This window comes from Lasiodiplodia theobromae (assembly GCF_012971845.1).
Source record: "Lasiodiplodia theobromae strain AM2As chromosome Unknown scaffold_17, whole genome shotgun sequence".
Lineage (NCBI taxonomy): Eukaryota > Fungi > Ascomycota > Dothideomycetes > Botryosphaeriales > Botryosphaeriaceae > Lasiodiplodia > Lasiodiplodia theobromae.
This window is the reverse complement of record NW_023336377.1, coordinates 469,222-484,335: the sequence shown is the minus strand read 5'-3', so window position 1 is coordinate 484,335 and position 15,114 is coordinate 469,222. Positions and strand designations below refer to the sequence as shown.

Below are 15,114 nucleotides of genomic sequence, written 5' to 3'. Positions count from 1 at the left end.
ACATAAGGACAAAAATTTGGTAATGTTTTTCGGGTGCAGGCGGCGCCGGTAGCGCGTATCATGTGCTCAGGCGGTTTGGAGTGCCGCCGTACACGCTCCGCCGCCAGATACGCCGCAGGGTGGCTCTGGGGAAGGGCAGATGGAGCGATCGCGGAGGCCTGCTGGATCTGGAGCCGTTTTAAGGCTCGCGTCGACTCTCCGAAAGCAGCTACGGCCAGTTAAATTCACCGCATTGCTCGCAACGGCGTCAAGGGCGCAAGCTTGGCTCGCGTGCACCGCGCCATCCCTGCAATCGATAGCCAGCCCCGCCGCGGCCGGGGGAGCTTTAAAGCTTCACCTCTTGCCTCCGCGGCTCCCACTCTTGTTTGCCATTGACTCACCGCACCGCTCGCGCCCTGCCTCATTCCTCTCCGCAGGTCCTCTTCACGCTCACTGCGCGCGCTTTTTTGTGCACTAAAAACCACCGCGTGACGAGCTCCGAAGCTCGTACCAACAGCGCATCCGCGATACAAGCTTGCGCGGAGAAGAGCGCCACGCATCCGTTCCTCACGGCAATCGGCGGCTTAAACCGAGCTTAAAGCTCAACCCTTCCCGCAACTTTTCCTCCCCAGCTCCAGCTTCCAAAATGTCTTCCGCCCTTCGCGTTGCCAACACGCTGCGGCCCTGCGCCCAGCGTGCCATTGCCCGTCCGGCTGCTGCCCTTGCCACCCGCCAGTATGCTTCGCAGGCCTTCTTCCCCGATGAGCCTGCTGGCCCTGTTGTCAAGGGCGCCATCCCCGGTCCCGAGAGCACCAAGGCCATTCAGAAGCTCGACAAGGTCTTCGATACCAGGAGCTTGAACATGATGGCCGACTACAGGCGCAGCTACGGCAACTACCTTGCCGACCTGGACGGCAACGTCCTCCTGGATGTGTGAGTACCTTGATGGCACAAAATTTTATACGGGAAAACTGACAATGGAAAAGCTACGCCCAGATCGCCTCCATCCCTGTTGGCTACAACAACGCCGCCCTCCTTCTCGGCGCTAGCTCTCCCGAGATGGCTAGCGCTATCATCAACCGTCCCGCCCTCGGCAACTTCCCCCAGCACGACTGGGCCGACATCCTCGAGACCGGTATCCTGAAGGTTGCCCCCAAGGGTCTTGACCAGGTCTTCACCGCCCAGTCTGGCTCTGACGCGAACGAGTTGGCATACAAGGCGGCTTTCATGTGGAAGAGGCGTGTCCAGCGTGGCGGTCCCGACGTTGAGTTCACTGCCGAGGAGATGGAGTCGGCTATGAACAACACCGTCCCCGGTGCCCCCAAGCTGTCCATCATGTCCTTCAAGTCCGGTTTCCACGGTCGTCTCTTCGGCTCCCTCTCCACCACCCGCAGCAAGCCCATCCACAAGCTTGACATCCCTGCCTTCGACTGGCCCCAGGCTCCCTTCCCCAGCCTGAAGTACCCTCTTGACCAGCACGCTGCTGAGAACGCCGCTGAGGAGAAGCGCTGCCTTGAGGAGACCGAGCGTCTCATCAAGGAGTTCCACAACCCTCCTGCGGCCATCATCATCGAGCCCATCCAGTCCGAGGGTGGTGACAACCACGCCTCGCCCGAGTTCTTCCGCGGTCTCCGCGAGATCACCAAGCGCAACGACGTCCTCATGATCGTCGACGAGGTCCAGACTGGTGTCGGTGCCACCGGCAAGTTCTGGGCTCACGAGCACTGGAACCTCCAGTCTCCTCCCGACATGGTCACCTTCTCCAAGAAGGCCCAGACCGCCGGTTACTACTTCGCCCGCGACGACCTGAAGCCCAACAAGCCTTACCGCCAGTTCAACACCTGGATGGGTGACCCAGCCCGCGCTCTGCTGTTCCGCGGCATCATCAACGAGATTGAGCGTCTCAACCTCGTCGAGAACACCGCCCAGACCGGTGACTACCTGTACGCCGGCCTCGAGCGCCTGGCCTCGCAGTACCCCAACGAGATCCAGAACCTGCGTGGTAAGGGCCAGGGTACCTTCATCGCCTGGGACAGCCCCCGCCGCGACGAGGTGCTCAAGAGCGCCAAGGGTGTCGGCATCAACATCGGTGGCAGCGGTGTCGCCGCCGTCCGCTTGAGGCCCATGCTCATCTTCCAGAAGCACCACGCCGACATCTTCCTTGAGCGCCTCGAGCAGGTCATCAAGGCATAGGTGGATGGCTGACTGTCGTTGGACAATGGCTTCTTTTCCGGTTCTTACTGCCGATTTTGAGCGATGGCATTTGCATCCATTTTGGGAAAAACTCGTTGGCGTTTGACGCATTTGTTTTGTTTATATTTTGCTATTTTATTACCAAAGATACTCTGAGCGGTGGGCGGCAGAGATTAGTGCTGCGCGCCTTCGTCTTGCGGGACTCGAACAGCTCATGTTGGCATGAGGATCATGTAGTACGACAAATGATACTACCAAAGGCTAAATTGAAAAGCCTGTCACTTTACACCAGTCTCATCGATGCTTGTGATTGCTTGGAATGAAGTGAATGTTGCACCCGTTTCCATATGTCTCACGTGTGAGGCCGTTTTGAATGCAGACATGCCGGTTACCAACGGGTCTTGACCGACGGGCAGAGTGAACGAGTGGAAATAAGAACAAACAAGAGAAAAAGCCAAGTCAATATTCCGGGATGTTCCTGCCGCTTTTATTTGTCCGAACTCCTTTTTTTACGTCAGGAAGGCTTGTGGATATTATATGATATTAGACCCAATAGAAGGCGGAGAGCACGGTGGTTGCTTTTATATCAGCAAAAGGAGAGGCTTCAGGGGTTCTCGAAGCGGAGGAAATTTGAAGTTGAAGAATATGAATGGAATTATTAGAATAAGGGAGGGGTCTGTGTGTGAGAGCACAGTGTTTTGTTGCCCAGATGTTTGGTGTCTGATGCGATAACCTTTTCCCCTACTTCTTGGCAGTGGGGCTGCAAGGGAGTTGGGGATATTTGAACGCGTGCACGGCCGTGGCGCAGTCCGCCAAGGGTAGGGATATATGCACAATGGATACGTTTAATAGACTTTTTTGTTTCCTTCGCTCTTGTAATTCGGATGGGGCGGTGGGGCTCGGATTCTTCAGAGCGTCAGAGGACATGAATACGAGAACGATGGGGGGGCATCGAAGATACGCCATTTTCCGCATTCAAAGCGATTGGCCAAAATGCGGTCTTTGCCTAGCGAACATAATTCAATGCGTACGAGTACGGTGGGACGAGAGAGGCATTGAGGAATTTGGACGCTGTTGTTTTGTCTTTGGTTCGGCCCCCAGGCGAGGGGACGTTTTAGGGACGTGAGACACTTAAGGATGTGATGTTCACCGAGGCACAGCTGTACGCAGTAGACAGACGAACGCGGGATGTGACACCGACCACCTGCTGTGCCACACCAGCCTCGCTCGTGATTCGCTCGTCGATCACCTTTGAACACCTTTTTTTTTCCCTTCGCGCTGCGTGTGGAGTAAGGAAGGGGGACGTGCGCTCCGTTCTTTTTTAGGTGGTCGCTTCTGTAGTTCCTTGCTCTCTGACATTGCTTGCCGCCCTGAGGGCATTGTACTTGTCTACGCCGCAAGCAAGAGCGGAAGATCGGGTCCTTGTGTTGCAGTAACGCCGGGCGGCTATTTGATATGTTTCTGAAGATTGGCTTGTGGCAGGACAGCCATATCCATCCGTTTTGTGCGACATTCGCTGCGCTCTCCCGGCTCGAGGAGGATATTTGGTGGTTGTTTGCAGATTGGATCTCCGGGCAACGAGTCAGCGTGCCCACTTGCGGGGACATGGGGATGTGTTGCAGGGGAAGGGATGGGAGGGGAGGCTTGGCGGGCGGTGCCCATATTGTTATTCTGCGACATTGCTATCCTTGCTGTTCGCATCAGCATCATCGTTTCTTTTTTCTGCTCTCCTCTGCTTGGGCGGAAAGGGCCGGATGAGGGAGGATTCGACCGGATGGCTGCTTTAGCCATGTTCGGTAGTGTGACTGTCTCTCCCGCAGGCTTATCTCCGACATAGATGCCTCGTGGCGCCGGAGTTTGCGCTTGGCTTACCGTCCTGTTGCCATTGGGCGCAAGGGCGCGGGAAGCTTGGGAGGAGGAGCACCGCCTTGCACGCTTCGTCGCGCCAAGAGCAGGGCGCCCTGTACTGTGTAGAAAGGATGCCCGGGGTGGGGTTAGTAATGATGAATGGGCTGTTGTTTCTCCGCATTTTGCGGCGGAGATTGGGTCTGGGTGGCACCGGGAGCGGCGCCGCGACTTCGGCACTGGCAGTGCATCTGCGCAAGGCAAGAGGTCGCGTGGTGAGAAAGTTCGCACGCCGCGTCACTTGAGCAAGCCCACCTCTCACCTCGCCCGTCGTCGTGCTGCCTACCCAAACGCCTCCGGCGCGCGCTTGGTAGTTCTTGGCGTGTCTGCCGACTAACCGGAAGGATTACGGCGAACAGGGCAATTGGGGCGGTGCCCGCTGCTGGTGCCTGACGGAGCCAATCGAGATGGCTGCTCGACCTCCAGAATCTCACGCGTTCACGCGAGCGACTGCCCCGTTCGGGCGCCCGCAAACTTGCGTACCCGCCCGGGCATTGAATGATAAACGGCCCTCATCGTCTTCCGCCAACCGCCGCCCCCATGGATCCTGACGTACATGTGTCGCTCGTCCGAGTGCGACTGCGCCATAATAGCTTTATTATATCCTGGCCCCAGCCTCTTCTCCTTCTCTTCCTTTCACGTCCCGCTTGTAAACCCCCCGAGTTCGCGCCGTAGAAGGCTTCGCTCGCCGGCCCGCGCCTGACTGCACCACTCGTCCAACACGGCACGCCTTATTATCTTCCTCCATCCTCCTCGCCCACTGACTAAAACGACTGCCGGAGCCCGCCACGCCTTTCCCTCTACCACCGGCATCTCAAGCAATCATTGCCTCTTTGCGTCCGCTCAATATATTCTCTCACGCCTCTACGTCAGCGCCGCCGCGCGTCGTGCCCGTCTCCACACCATTTTACCCGCATTCCCGCAGCCTTGTGGCGCCCGCTCTTCACCGCCCTCAGTGAATCGCGCCGTCCACGCATCCTCGAGGAAGGTGCGACCGCCAGCATATATTCCCGCGTCCCCAGCCGGACGCAGACCGTAAATACCGAGGCTAAGGTTCAAATAAGCGCGCATTCCTCCTGGCGTGTTTCCCATTTCCCTTTATTTCCTGAGTGACACGAGCGCGGAACTACATCCGGCTGCTTTTTCTTCCGCAGCAATTACAGAATGAGGGTTCTCCGGTATGCTGCCGCAGCTTGTCTGTTGTTCGCCCAGCATGCCGCTCTAGCAGCCGCCGTTCCCGCCGCCCAGGAGGAAAACGCGGATCCGGGGAATCAAGAGGATGATCGTCCTAAGGGTCCAGATCTGGATCCGGCCAAGTATTTTCGTAAGTTCCACTTTTTTTTCCCCGTCATATTTTGATCGAGGTATGTAACTGACTCGTTTGCAGATGAGCCTGGGTAAGTTCGAACGTCGTGGAGAGCTGTGCCTGAATCTCACCGTCTCACTGTTCTTTTTTCACCCAATTCGCTCGACCACGATCTAACGTGCTGACGCAGCGGCGATGACATCCTCGGCCACTACGACATTCGCTACTTCGGCGGCGTCGTCTCCGACGAGGAGCGCAAGACGACGATTCGCCACATGACGCGCGCGTACTTGACCTGGTTCCGCAAGGAGGGCCTGGAGACGTGGATAGCGCACGGCACGCTGCTGGGCTGGTGGTGGAGCGGCCGCATGCTGCCGTGGGACTGGGACGTCGACACGCAGGTCGCCGATCGCACGCTGGCCTTTCTCCGGCTCAACTACAACCGCACCCGTATCCACTACCACGCCGCTGATGGGAGCGATGTCGAGCGGACCTACCTGCTGGACGTGAACCCGTTTTCCGAGGAGCGCGTGAGAGGGAATGGTATGAATATCATCGACGCGAGGTGGATTGATGAGAGCAATGGCTTGTATATCGACATAACGGGTTTGAGCGAGACGGAGCCGGACGTGAACCCCGGTGTATGGTCTTGCAAGAATAACCACCGGTACAATACGGCCGATTTGTATCCGATGCGGGAGAGCACGTACGAGGGTGTCCCGGCACTGATTCCCTACGCGTACGACAAAATCCTGGTCGAGGAGTACCAGGAGAAAGCATTGACGGCAACGGAATACGAAGGGTAAGTCCGGCAGCGTAGTCTTTTTTTCCCCTCCCCAGCGAATCTCGCCATGGTAACCTTGCGGCACAGACACCGATGGAACTCCGAACAGCGGCTGTGGCTCAAGGAGCCCGAAGACCCGCAGAGGCCGACATCTTGAACTTTTTGCTTATGATCCCTGACGAATTATGAGGCTGGGGCTCGGGGCGGTTGCTGTTCTGCTTTTTTTGTATATTTAATTTTTCGCACATAAGCGTGTGAGCATCTTAGGCATGATACCCGGGGTTTTTTTGGTTGGGGTGGCTGCATATCTTTGCTGGCGCCTTGGTTTCTATAAGCTTCTTGGCTTGCATGGACGGCGTGATGAGACAGGGCTGGCTTGATGCGAATGGTGGTGGTAATTCTGACGGAGGGAACGTAGGACGTCTGCTGCTGGCGTCTTCAGGTTGCTCGACCGTGGTGTGACGGCAATCCCTGATAGATGTTGGCTGCAGGTTCTAGCGTTACCAGACTTTCAGAGCGTGAGACGGAGCTACATGGTTCCGATAAACGTCGTGCTCTGCAGTCTCAGACCAAGGAATTAAAAAAAATTATACATGCACATATATGTACAATGCATTCCTATATCAGGGTTCTCGGAATGCGCCGAGAAACGAGGGGGGTGGGCCGGTCCGAGTGATTCTCAGATTGCCGTTGCTTGGCTGTGCAATAATTCTAGCCTTAAGAGATGCTGCGCCGTATAAGGCAAGCATGGCATCATCGGACGAGAAACTTATTTTCGTAGCATGCCTGACTCGTAATAGCCGCGTGGTTTGATTCCTCAGGCAGCAAATGGCGACGTCGGCTTTAGTGGTGGTGAAGATGATGACAAATGAGGCTGGATGACGGGAGGCGAACAGCTCCGAAGCTGGGCGAACCGTGAGCTTCCCCCGACGTCCTACATAATCAATAATTCACCACCATGTCGCCACAACGTCCGAACAAAAGCCCACCGCCGCTCACTTTCAAGCGCAAGCACACACTACTCTACCACAATCATGGCCTCGAGCGCTGAACCGCAAGATCGCCCGCAACAAACATTACCAAACGACAACGACATGGCAAACCTCGCCGCTGAGACCGACGTCACCATGTCCTCCTCCGCCGACGCAGCGCCCTCCTCACCACCACCCTCCGCCGCCGCTCCCGCAGCAATGTCCTCGGAAGGCAGCGAAGGCAGCGACGACAACGATGAGGACACCCTCAGCATAACCCTCACCCACCACGGCGCAAAGCACACCCTCCGCCTCCCGTCCTCCGCCACCATATCCACCCTCTCCGACGCCATCGCCGCGCAGCTCTCCATCCCACCCACGCACCAAAAGCTCCTCATCACGCCCAAACCGGGCCTGCTCAAACCGCCTTTCTCCAACGACAACAACAACGCCAACCCGGCCGCCGCCCTCCCGCTCGCCCCGCTCGTCGCCGCCAAGCGCAAGATCGTCCTGATGGGCAGCACGCCGGCTGAAGTCTCGTCGCTGCAAGCGTCCGTCTCGCACGCGACAGCGCAACACGCCGCGCGCGCCTCGCGCCGCTACGCCGTGGCACCAGCCACACCCGCGCGCACGGCTGGGCGGGGTGCGCTGGGCAGCGCGAAGGCGTCCGAGGAGGCGCAGTACACGTTTCATGCGATTCGCCCGCTGGCGTACCTGCCGCGGCCGGAGAGGAGTACGGCGTTTCTGGAGCGGCTGCGGGACGATGCGGGGATAAGGGCGGTGATGCGCAGGCATAAGTTTAGTGTGGGGTTGTTGACGGAGATGGATCCGGCGATGCATACGACGCATGAGAGTCGGACGTTGGGGCTGAATCGGAATAGGGGGGAGGTGATTGAGTTGCGGTTGCGGACGGATGCGTATGATGGGTATAGGGATTATAAGACGATTCGGCGGACGCTGTGTCATGAGTTGACGCATAATGTGTGGGGGGATCACGATCGGAATTTTTGGAATTTGTGCAGGGAGATTGAGAGGGAGGTGGAGAGGGATGATTGGAGGCGTGGTGGAAGGACGGTGGGCGGCGTGGGCGGGGATGAGGTGTATGAGCCTGCGGATGATCCGGAGAGGAGGGGCGATGTGTTCGATCATGGTGGGTGGACTGGAGGAGAGTTCGTGCTTGGTGGGAGTGGTGGCGCGGCGATTTTGGGGAGTTCGGGGACCGTAACGGCTGAGGCCGGTGATGGGTTGAGTAGGAGGGAGGTGCTTGCAAGAGCGGCGGAAGAGAGGGCGAGGAGAGCGAGGCAGGAGAAGGGTGGTGAAAAGGGAGAAGAGGGAAAGAGTTGAACTGCGGTGGCGGAGAGTGCTCTGCTCTGAGAAGTAGCGTGTATACCCCCATTCCGAGAATTCAAATAAATGCATGGCCTGCGATCTCTTGAGCCGATATATTCTTGTGATTCCAAGTCCATCTGTGCTACGTATATGCAGATTTGAATCCACCGCTCTGGTGCAAATGACGATATTCGCCTCTCTTTGTTGGTTGTTTGCCGTTTACTACTTGCTACTTAGCCACCAACACCGTATATGCTTTGCACTACCTACAGATATTCTATGAGTTATCTTACGCAGATTCTTCACTAATTGATTGAAACTAGAAGCTTTAACGGGTATCTAAATAGCATCAACTTTTAGAGTCGTCAGATTGATTTACGGTAAAGATATAAGAAAGAGATGAGGTTAATAGGTCTGTAACGCAAAGCATCTACCTAATTGAAACAATCTTTTGTCCTCGTCCCTAGCTAAGAGCAGTGTACTAGAACTTATGAATCATGATTACACCTGTTACATTTAGGCTCTAGGTGGCCCCCCAAAAATTGTTTTAACTAAGATTTAACACTCAAAGATCGAGGTCTACAGTACAAAATTAAAGATTCCCGCCATTGCGGGGAGCTTTTACACAAGTATACAGAAAAGCACGGTAGTTATAGAAAAGAGAGTATATAAGGGGGTTGCGCACCATGATCATATCGAGGATAAATAAGAATCGTTTCTCCCGCGCAGTCAAAGATATTTTGTACCAAGATATGTACATACAGCAAGATGCCTCGAGGACGAGTGGATAGAACTCTTGGCAAAGGAGTAAAATAGTTGAGGAGTGTGCTCATCCAATGACACTCAAACACACACTTCTGCTCTGGGAAAAGCTAAAATTCACCTATATTGATCATGCTCGGCGTGTTCGCAGTATGTAATACAGAACTTTTCGGGATCTTCGGCTACCCAGTCCTGGAAGACCGACTTCCTTGATCTCTGAATGCGACCTTTTTCGGGGACGTGGGTTTCTTCTGTGTATTTGCTGGGGACTCATTGAAAGGTTTGGGTTCGGTAGGCGTATTGGATTCCACTGGCCTTGGACACGGCTTGCACAGGTATTCAGAATCTGCCTTCGCCTTTGCCAGAAATTTGTTAAGTTGCTCACAGAGCGCAGGCGTTTTGATCCGGTCTTTGGCGTCGATAAGTAGGAGGTCTTTCATGACAAGGTCCACAAGGTCATGGATGAACTCGGAGCATTTCTCATCTGCATGAAGGCTCTGTGCCCAATCTTTCACACCATCACGAACAACAGCATCCATCACGGGCTCATCCCTAACCACCTTGAAGAAGTAGTCATCGCTCAACCGAGGGTCTATGCTTGATTGACATGCTCGGTGGTCGGAGAACTCGTTTATGGCATCATCACCCTTGAGGAGCCAGGTTGCGAACTCAAGGTAGAGGCACCCGAGACTCCAGAGATCGTACAGGCGCGAGACTGGTCGGCGTAGCTTGCATTCGGGTGGCTCGTACGTCGGCGAGCCGAAGACACCGTTCGGCTGCTGCTCCGTCTTCGAATCACGTCCATGGAACCGGCCCAGACCGAAATCGGTGATCTGAAGGATACCTCCTTCATCATCGTCGATGAAGTTGTTTCCATTCTGGTCCTGGCGCTGGTGCTGGGGTAAGCGCTCGAACCACAGAATGTTTTCCGGCTTGATATCGCCGTGTCGCCCGTACAGCTGTTCGCCTTCTTCCACACTGAATTTCACATCGCCAGTGGGGGTGAAGCCCCGCTTGCCATCCAAGGGTACAGTCGTACGGAAATTGTGAATGATGTTCAGAGCTGTTGCAATGCCCACCATTTGCTTTATCGACCAAAGAAGGGTCTTCGCGGTGAAGGGAGGCGCCGGGGTTTTGGCCCAGTATTTGCGTAAGTTGCAGTTTGCTCTTGGAAAGATGAAGTGGTATTTGTCCTTGTACTCGTACGTTGCCAGGAGTTTGACGAGGTGTGGGCTTGTGATCCTTTTTCTCCCCAATATTACGTGAATGCTTCTTTCTTTTTGAAATTCCGCCTCATCGTGATTGTGTAGTCGTTTGATTGCGATCCTGTCACCTTCATCCTGAAAGCTCCGCATCAGTAATTGATATCTCTCAAATTTTCGGTGAAGAACTTACTTCTGGCTCCGAGTCCTTATAAAACCTGTGGTGCGAGGTATGGATATGAGTGACAAAAACGTCGCTGTATCCACCCCCGCTTTTGATGATGCTCTCTGCAGTATCCTCCTCAATGGTGACGAAAGGAAGAATAGTGTTTTGATGAAGATTGTAGTGCTCCATCTCGTCGTTGAAGATAGGAGAAAGCATGTGCCACTGCTTTCGGCCCAATGATTCTAGGTCAGCGGGCTTCCAATCATCCAAGGCTTTGATTTCTTCTCCACCTTTACGCTGCAATGAGAATGGGCATTTACGGTCCTTGTGTTTGCTTCTTGCGAAAGGCAAATCTTTGTCCCCAATGTCTTCTTGCAGGAACGCACAGATTGCTCTCCCCTTCCTTAGGTATGCTAGAATAGCGAAAAGATTTCTCGCCTGCTCGCGTACCTGATTTGCTTGCTTTTTTGCATTATCGCATCCCAAAGAGGGCTCCGCCGCAAGTATCTCGCTAGCGATAACCTCTGCAGTGATGATGGAATCCTTGGCGCTATCAGGGACAAAGAAATGGTGCGACTCTGGCGGATATTCGATCCTTGCTTCTTGAAGCTCTGTTCGTAGTTTCTCGCATATCTGCTGCTCTGTAGTCGACTGATCGGTCTGTGAGGCGTTATCAGTTGTTGTCGCATCTGTCTGTTGAATGGAGTCAGTTAAACCCGAGAACGACCTATTTACAATATTTTTCTACGTACTTGGGTTTGGTGATCTCCATCTCTATTTCTCTCGTGCATCTGGTTTTCGGCAGTCGACTGACCGGGATGTGAGGCGTTATCAGTCGTTGTCGCATCTGTCTGTTGAATGGAGTAGGTTAAGCTCGAGAACGACCCATTTACAACGCTTTTCTACGTACTTGGATTTGGTGGTCTCCATCTCTATTTCTCTCGTGCATCTGGTTTTCGGCAGTCGACTGATCGGGACGTGAGGCGTTATCAGTTGTTGTCGCATCTGTCTGTTGAAGAAAGTAAGTAAAGCTCGAGAACGACCTATTCATAATATTCTTCCACGTACCTGGGTCTGGCGATCTCCATCTCTATTCCCCCAAAAGATAAGATCCAAGCAAATCATATTTGCACAGTATCTCTGAAAGCATCGAAAGATGATAACGTCAAAGCCGATAATCCAACCAATAAGTCCCTTCAGGATTTGAACACAGGAACGGACATTCAACATGACTGGGTGCCCCGTGGAGAGGTTGTGTAATGGGTTATGGCAGTCTTGTGGACTGGAATCAGTTCAGCATTGCGTATTGCGCGAATGCGTGTGGCCGATATTATGAGCCTTGTGGGCGCCTACGAGGCTGCCACCATCGAACATTTTTGGCGCTGCTGTGCTGAGACGCAGCCTCAGTGCAGGCGTTCAATTCGGGAGAGTGTGGTCAGCCCGCAGCTAGAAGCAGATTAACTGCTTCAGCTTCCGAGAAGATTTCAAGCCTCCACCACCAAATTCAAGTATGCCTTAGCGTGGCTTCGCCTGCATCAAGGATGCATGACCAAGCCCCGGTGAGCGGGCATGGTGGTCAGCGGAAAACACGTATTTCGGTGTTGAGCCGCACTGCTGAAGAAGGCTTCCATGTGTCCGAGGCCGCCTGCTCCGTCATCAATCCATGAGGCAACGAGGCAACGAGGCGCAAGCACTATATAGCGCGGGATCGAACCGCCGAGAACAGAATCGGGAAACCACTTTTCGTTACATCATGTGCCAAGAACACCATAACCTGCCAGCCACAACAGGTGCCCCGCTGCCTTGCATCGTCGGGACGAGGCCTGCATACGTCCCACGTGAATCCGCTGATCCTGATCCACCAATCAGCGGTCCCTGAGAGTAGTCTTTCCGGAGGACCATGTCGTGGTGTGGGAGATACTAGGCCTGGCCGATTGGGTCTCTGGGTTCTCGGTATCTCCTACACGCGGTTGGGTCCTACGCCTCCACCGCAGCGCCCACCTAGCCCCGCTTCCACGCAGAAGGCTTTTCAATGACTTGAGCGAGGCTTGGGAAACTTTGTACTGCACGCACAACCACCAGGTGGTGATTGTAAGAATTGTCAGGGGCAGTGCAATGGCCGCAAGAAGCCAGGTATTTGCCGTTACGCTCATTCTTCCGCTTTCATCTGTTTGAACAAACTCGGTGGAGAAAAAGTTCTTGGTCACTATTATCAGTAGTGAAGGTCTTCAGAGATTGGTTTGGCTCACCGCGACGAATGTGGTTGGCAAGTACACCAAACCAATGATTGTCAGTACTTTGACTGCTTCAGCATCTTTCGTACTTTTCTCCTGCAACTGCTGTCAGAATAATCTTTTGCGATTCCAACTGTCAGCCTACCGTCAATGATCGCATCATACGGTTTTCTTCTTGGGACTGCTTGGTCAGGTCTTTCAAGGACTTCTGGTCTTCGTAGTGTAGCAAGTCGGAAAGCTGTCAGAAGTTAGTCATGCTCTCCATCAACCTTTGACTTCCACATACTAGCTGAGTTGTAGAAACGATTCGCTCCTTCAGAATTGATGCTCTCTCAGCACAAAGCTCTACCTCTCTGATGTATCCGTCAAACTCGTCAAGTGCGGCGGCGCAAGCACAGTCTCCTGAGTGGCGAGACATCTTGCAACACTTCTGGCAGTACCTATGAATTCCTTCAATGGTGCTACGGAGAGTGGATAGAATGATTTGCAGATCAATGGCTGCATCTTCGATGACTTTGAGGGACTGCCTATCATCGACATCGAAGGTGAACCCTTCATTGTGTCCATCGCATCCTATTTGAAGGTCCGCAAACGTGATTCGAACAGACTGGTCCAATTATTTCAGTAAACGAGTTCGCTTAGTAGTGGGTCAAGAGACCTACCATTTCTTTCACGTGTTTCTCAAGCCAGGATATGTACCTCATCCAGCCTTTTACACTATCTGCAACAATGAGACTGTGCAAAACGGATGGACTGACTGCTTCGCCTTCTGTAAGTGGAAGCTTAAGCAACCGGCCAATTTTTTTGTCCACAGCCCCAGATGGTGAGACTAGAAGCACAGTGGATCGAAGCGTTTGTGATTCATGTGTCATATCCAGGCCCTTTTGTTTTTCGTTTTGATCGCTGTAACGATGATAGACTGCACTTTGACGAATGGACCAAGGGCTCTGTCCCTCGCCAAGCTTGCGATGGTTGAGTTCAGCGCGTCTAATCACATAGCATGACTCTGTATTCTCATTAGCTATCTTGAGAAAACATTTGAGGAGCTGCACACACCGATTGACTGCTGTTCATGCATACGATAAGGTCCGCACGATTTGAATCCAGGGAAGTCGCACTCGTCCTCCTTAGACTTCTTGCCAAATGTGAACATGCATCTCCAAAACGGAGAGAACACAGCATAGATGTCAATGAAGTCTTCGAAAAGTTCTTTAGAAATGTCGAGGGATGACCATGAACGCTCCTGGCGAATTACGAACACTTGCAAGAAGTCATTTGATCCCTATCTGCTTGTGAGCTTTCAGTGAGTGAGTTCAGAGTAGTATCACTTACTGCTTTCAGATTCTTGAGCTGTGAGGTATTGTGCACGACCAAATCTTTCTCGAACGACATTGCTTCAGCAGTTGGGACAATGCTGGTCCAGAACAGACGGCTGAGCTTCAGTTTGGGCTCGTTTGCTCTGGGTTTGAACAGATTGTTTGACCTTTCGTCTATTTCGGCCCGAAGCTCCCAGTTGTCCTCTCCCAGATCAAGAACGGAAGCCATGATGGGTTTAGGTCTTTTGCGTCACTTACTGACCACCGCACGCCGGATCCCTGGTTGGAGCCCAAAGTGTCTTTCACTTCAGCTGGCATGCGGCAATGAGGGGCAGATTAGGGAAGCTGATCGAAGCGGGAAATCGCGCAATTGGACGACTGTTACTTCACCAGTACTCGTCCCTGTAGCACAGCCTTGCCGAGACAATTACCGCTTCGGCGGTTGCGTTACCTGCAGCTGTACGTCGTGCAGGGTCATGACCAATCATTAATGAGAACCAAGCCACAGCATGCATTACCCCTCTCTCAGCCTGACACTCCTGACGCTGACCTCACGCACTCACCATTTTCACATGAGACTCTGCCTTGCGGAGGTGTGTTTAGTTGTGTCGCCCGCTGTCGGCTCTCCGCATTTTACTGTGTTGCCTACTTTGATCAGCCTTGCGCATCGGCTCCCTGCATCATGCATTGTAAGCAGCTGATAAAGAGCCATTTCACCATTAGGTCATTGTGTGGACGGAAGGATATGACTATTGGCAAGGCTAAAACACACCCAGAATTGCTACGCCAATGAGAACTCCAAGGGAAAATCCAATCACAAGACTCATTTGTTCTCCTGACAAACTGCAACCCATGATCACCACCCTCTCCGTTGAGCTTGGCACTTGTGGATCTGATCCTGATAGGAGTTAACTTCTCCTCCTTCATAGTGTTGCAGGTCTGGGCTCTCATACTGGTGTCAACTTGT

The 15,114-nt window shown here is 53.6% G+C and overlaps 5 protein-coding genes across 5 annotated transcripts; 3 read left to right on the top strand and 2 right to left on the bottom strand.

The window, feature by feature from the left end:
- Window positions 1-625: 625 nt before the first annotated feature.
- On the top strand, window positions 626-2,172 carry LTHEOB_6073 (4-aminobutyrate aminotransferase; the record flags this gene model as incomplete). The annotated part of the gene is made up of 2 exons (XM_035515289.1): window positions 626-912; window positions 966-2,172. The coding sequence occupies 2 exons, from the start codon at window positions 626-628 to the stop codon at window positions 2,170-2,172; spliced, it is 1,494 nt and encodes a 497-aa protein (XP_035373204.1).
- Window positions 2,173-5,241: 3,069 nt separating this feature from the next.
- Window positions 5,242-6,324, top strand: LTHEOB_6072 (Mannosylphosphate transferase; the record flags this gene model as incomplete). Its single annotated transcript, XM_035515288.1, has 4 exons — window positions 5,242-5,401; window positions 5,465-5,474; window positions 5,574-6,185; window positions 6,255-6,324. The coding sequence occupies 4 exons, from the start codon at window positions 5,242-5,244 to the stop codon at window positions 6,322-6,324; spliced, it is 852 nt and encodes a 283-aa protein (XP_035373203.1).
- Window positions 6,325-7,201: 877 nt separating this feature from the next.
- LTHEOB_6071 (WLM domain-containing protein) lies at window positions 7,202-8,482 on the top strand (the record flags this gene model as incomplete). Its single annotated transcript, XM_035515287.1, has 1 exon — window positions 7,202-8,482. The coding sequence occupies one exon, from the start codon at window positions 7,202-7,204 to the stop codon at window positions 8,480-8,482; it is 1,281 nt and encodes a 426-aa protein (XP_035373202.1).
- Window positions 8,483-9,499: 1,017 nt separating this feature from the next.
- LTHEOB_6070 (CMGC/CDK protein kinase) lies at window positions 9,500-11,722 on the bottom strand (the record flags this gene model as incomplete). Its single annotated transcript, XM_035515286.1, has 7 exons — window positions 9,500-9,555; window positions 9,615-10,569; window positions 10,625-10,894; window positions 11,048-11,290; window positions 11,350-11,448; window positions 11,508-11,606; window positions 11,666-11,722. 7 exons carry the CDS (start codon window positions 11,720-11,722, stop codon window positions 9,500-9,502), a joined length of 1,779 nt encoding a protein of 592 aa, XP_035373201.1.
- A 1,103-nt stretch (window positions 11,723-12,825) lies between these two features.
- LTHEOB_6069 (CMGC/CDK protein kinase) lies at window positions 12,826-14,376 on the bottom strand (the record flags this gene model as incomplete). Its single annotated transcript, XM_035515284.1, has 6 exons — window positions 12,826-12,927; window positions 12,977-13,069; window positions 13,118-13,438; window positions 13,494-13,552; window positions 13,912-14,113; window positions 14,164-14,376. The coding sequence occupies 6 exons, from the start codon at window positions 14,374-14,376 to the stop codon at window positions 12,826-12,828; spliced, it is 990 nt and encodes a 329-aa protein (XP_035373200.1).
- Between the last annotated feature and the right edge of the window lie 738 nt (window positions 14,377-15,114).